The following is a 3,043-nucleotide window of genomic DNA, read 5'->3' as shown; positions in this document are numbered from 1 at the left end:
GTCGAATCTGTGACTGTAGATGTGTTTGAATCTGTAGATGTGATTGATTCAGTGGTCGATATTGGAATTTCTGATGTCCTTGAATCATCTAACACCATTGTTGAGGTAGTAACTGTCGAATCTGTGATTGTAGATGTGTTTGAATCTGTAGACGTGATTGCTTCGGTGGTCGATATTGGAATTTCTGATGTCGTTGAATCATCTAACACCATTGTTGAGATGGTCACTGTCGAATATGTGACTGTAGATGTGTTTGAATCTGTAGATGTGATTGATTCAGTGGTCGATATAGGAATTTCTGATGTCGTTGAATCATCTAACACCATTGTTGAGGTGGTCACTGTCGAATCTGTGATTGTAGATGTGTTTGAATCTGTAGACGTGATTGCTTCGGTGGTCGATATTGAAATTCCTGATGTCGTTGAATCATGTAACACCGTTGTTGAGATGGTCACTGTCGAATCTGTGACTGTAGATGTGTTTGAATCTGTAGATGTGATTGAATCTGTAGATGTGATTGATTCAGTGGTCGATATTGGAATTTCTGATGTCCTTGAATCATCTAACACCATTGTTGAGGTGGTAACTGTCGAATCTGTGATTGTAGATGTGTTTGAATCTGTAGACGTGATTGCTTCGGTGGTCGATATTGAAATTTCTGATGTCGTTGAATTATCTAACACCGTTGTTGAGATGGTCACTGTCGAATCTGTGACTGTAGATGTGTTTGAATCTGTAGATGTGATTGATTCAGTGGTCGATATTGGAATTTCTGATGTCGTTGAATCATCTAACACCGTTGTTGAGATGGTCACTGTCGAATCTATGACTGTAGATGTGTTTGAATCTGTAGATGTGATTGATTCAGTGGTCGATATTGGAATTTCTGATGTCGTTGAATCATCTAACACTGTTGTTGAGGTGGTCACTGTCGAATCTGTGACTGTAGATGTGTTTGAATCTGTAGATGTGATTGATTCAGTGGTCGATATTGGAATTTCTGATGTCCTTGAATCATCTAACACCATTGTTGAAGTAGTAACTGTCGAATCTGTGATTGTAGATGTGTTTGAATCTGTAGACGTGATTGATTCAGTGGTCGATATTGAAATTTCTGATGTCGTTGAATCATCTAACACCGTTGTTGAGGTGGTCACTGTCGAATCTGTGACTGTAGATGTGTTTGAATCTGTAGATGTGATTGATTCAGTGGTCGATATTGGAATTTCTGATGTCGTTGAATCATTTAACACCGTTGTTGAAATGGTCACTGTCGAATCTGTGACTGTAGATGTGTTTAAATCTGTAGAAGTGTTTGAGTCTGAAGACGTGATTGATTCAGTGGTTGATATTGAAGTTTCTGATGTCGTTGAATCATCTAACACCGTTGTTGAAATGATTACTGTCGAATCTGTGACTGTAGATGTGTTTGAATCTGTAGATGTGATTGATTCAGTCGTCGATATTGGAATTTCTGATGTCGTTGAATTATCTAACACCGTTGTTGAGGTGGTCACTGTCGAATCTGTGACTGTAGATGTGTTTGATTCTGTAGATGTGTTTGAATCTGTAGATGTGATTGATTCAGTGGTCGATATTGGAATTTCTGATGTCGTTGAATCATCTAACACCATTGTTGAGGTGGTCACTGTCGAATCTGTGACTGTAGATGTGTTTAAATCTGTAGAAGTGTTTGAGTCTGAAGATGTGATTGATTCAGTGGTCGATATTGAAATTTCTGATGTCGTTGAATCATCTAACACCGTTGTTGAGATGGTCACTGACGAATCTGTGACTGTAGATGTGTTTGATTCTGTAGATGTGTTTGAATCTGTAGATGTGATTGATTCAGTGGTCGATATTGGAATTTCTGATGCCGTTGAATCATTTAACACCGTTGTTGAGGTGGTCACTGTCGAATCTGTGACTGTAGATGTGTTTGATACTGTAGATGTGTTTGAATCTGTAGATGTGATTGATTCAGTGGTCGATATTGGAATTTCTGATGTCCTTGAATCATCTAACACCATTGTTGAGGTGGTCACTGTCGAATCTGTAATTGTAGATGTGTTTGAATCTGTAGACGTGATTGCTTCGGTGGTCGATATTGGAATTTCTGATGTCGTTGAATCATCTAACACCGTTGTTGAGATGGTCACTGTCGAATATGTGACTGTAGATGTGTTTGAATCTGTAGATGTGATTGATTCAGTGGTCGATATTGGAATTTCTGATGTCGTTGAATCATTTGACACTCTTGTTGAGATGGTCACTGTCGAATCTGTAACTGTAGGTGTGTTTGAATCTGTAGATGTGATTGATTCAGTGGGCGATATTGGAATTTCTGATGTCGTTGAATCATTTAACACCGTTGTTGAAATGGTCACTGTCGAATCTGTGACTGTAGATGTGTTTGAATCTGTAGATGTGATTGATTCAGTGGTCGATATTGGAATTTCTGATGTCGTTGAATCATCTAACACCATTGTTGAGATGGTCACTGTCGAATCTGTGATTGTAGATGTGTTTGAATCTGTAGACGTGATTGCTTCGGTGGTCGATATTGAAATTTCTGATGTCGTTGAATCATCTAACACCGTTGTTAAGGTGGTCACTGTCGAATCTGTGACTGTAGATGTGTTTGAATCTGTAGATGTGATTGATTCAGTGGTCGATATTGGAATTTCTGATGTCGTTGAATCATCTAACACCGTTGTTGAGATGGTAACTGTCGAATCTGTGACTGTAGATGTGTTTGATTCTGTAAATGTGTTTGAATCTGTAGATGTGATTGATTCAGTGGTCGATATTGAAATTTCTGATGTCGTTGAATCATCTAATACCATTGTTGAGATGGTAACTGTCGAATCTGTGACTGTAGATGTGTTTGATTCTGTAAATGTGTTTGAATCTGTAGATGTGATTGATTCAGTGGTCGATATTGGAATTTCTGATGTCGTTGAATCATCTAACACCGTTGTTGAGATGGTAACTGTCGAATCTGTGACTGTAGATGTGTTTGATTCTGTAAATGTGTTTGACA

General features: G+C 38.5%; 1 protein-coding gene across 1 annotated transcript; it reads right to left on the bottom strand.

Moving 5' to 3' along the window:
- Positions 1–5: 5 nt before the first annotated feature.
- LOC119665322 (mucin-3A-like) lies at positions 6–3,034 on the bottom strand (the record flags this gene model as incomplete). Its single annotated transcript, XM_038074582.1, has 4 exons — positions 2,902–3,034; positions 1,822–2,637; positions 1,558–1,671; positions 6–1,065 (listed from the first exon to the last, which is right to left on the bottom strand). Coding segments are annotated over exons 2-4 (1,839 nt in total), but the record flags the coding sequence as incomplete, so codon positions are not given.
- Positions 3,035–3,043: the final 9 nt, after the last annotated feature.

The sequence above is a fragment of the Teleopsis dalmanni genome, unplaced genomic scaffold, assembly GCF_002237135.1.
Source record: "Teleopsis dalmanni isolate 2A unplaced genomic scaffold, ASM223713v2 unscaffolded_contig_4483, whole genome shotgun sequence".
NCBI classification, from domain to species: domain Eukaryota; kingdom Metazoa; phylum Arthropoda; class Insecta; order Diptera; family Diopsidae; genus Teleopsis; species Teleopsis dalmanni.
Note: the sequence above shows the minus strand (reverse complement) of the source record. Positions and strands in the feature narration are given on the sequence as shown.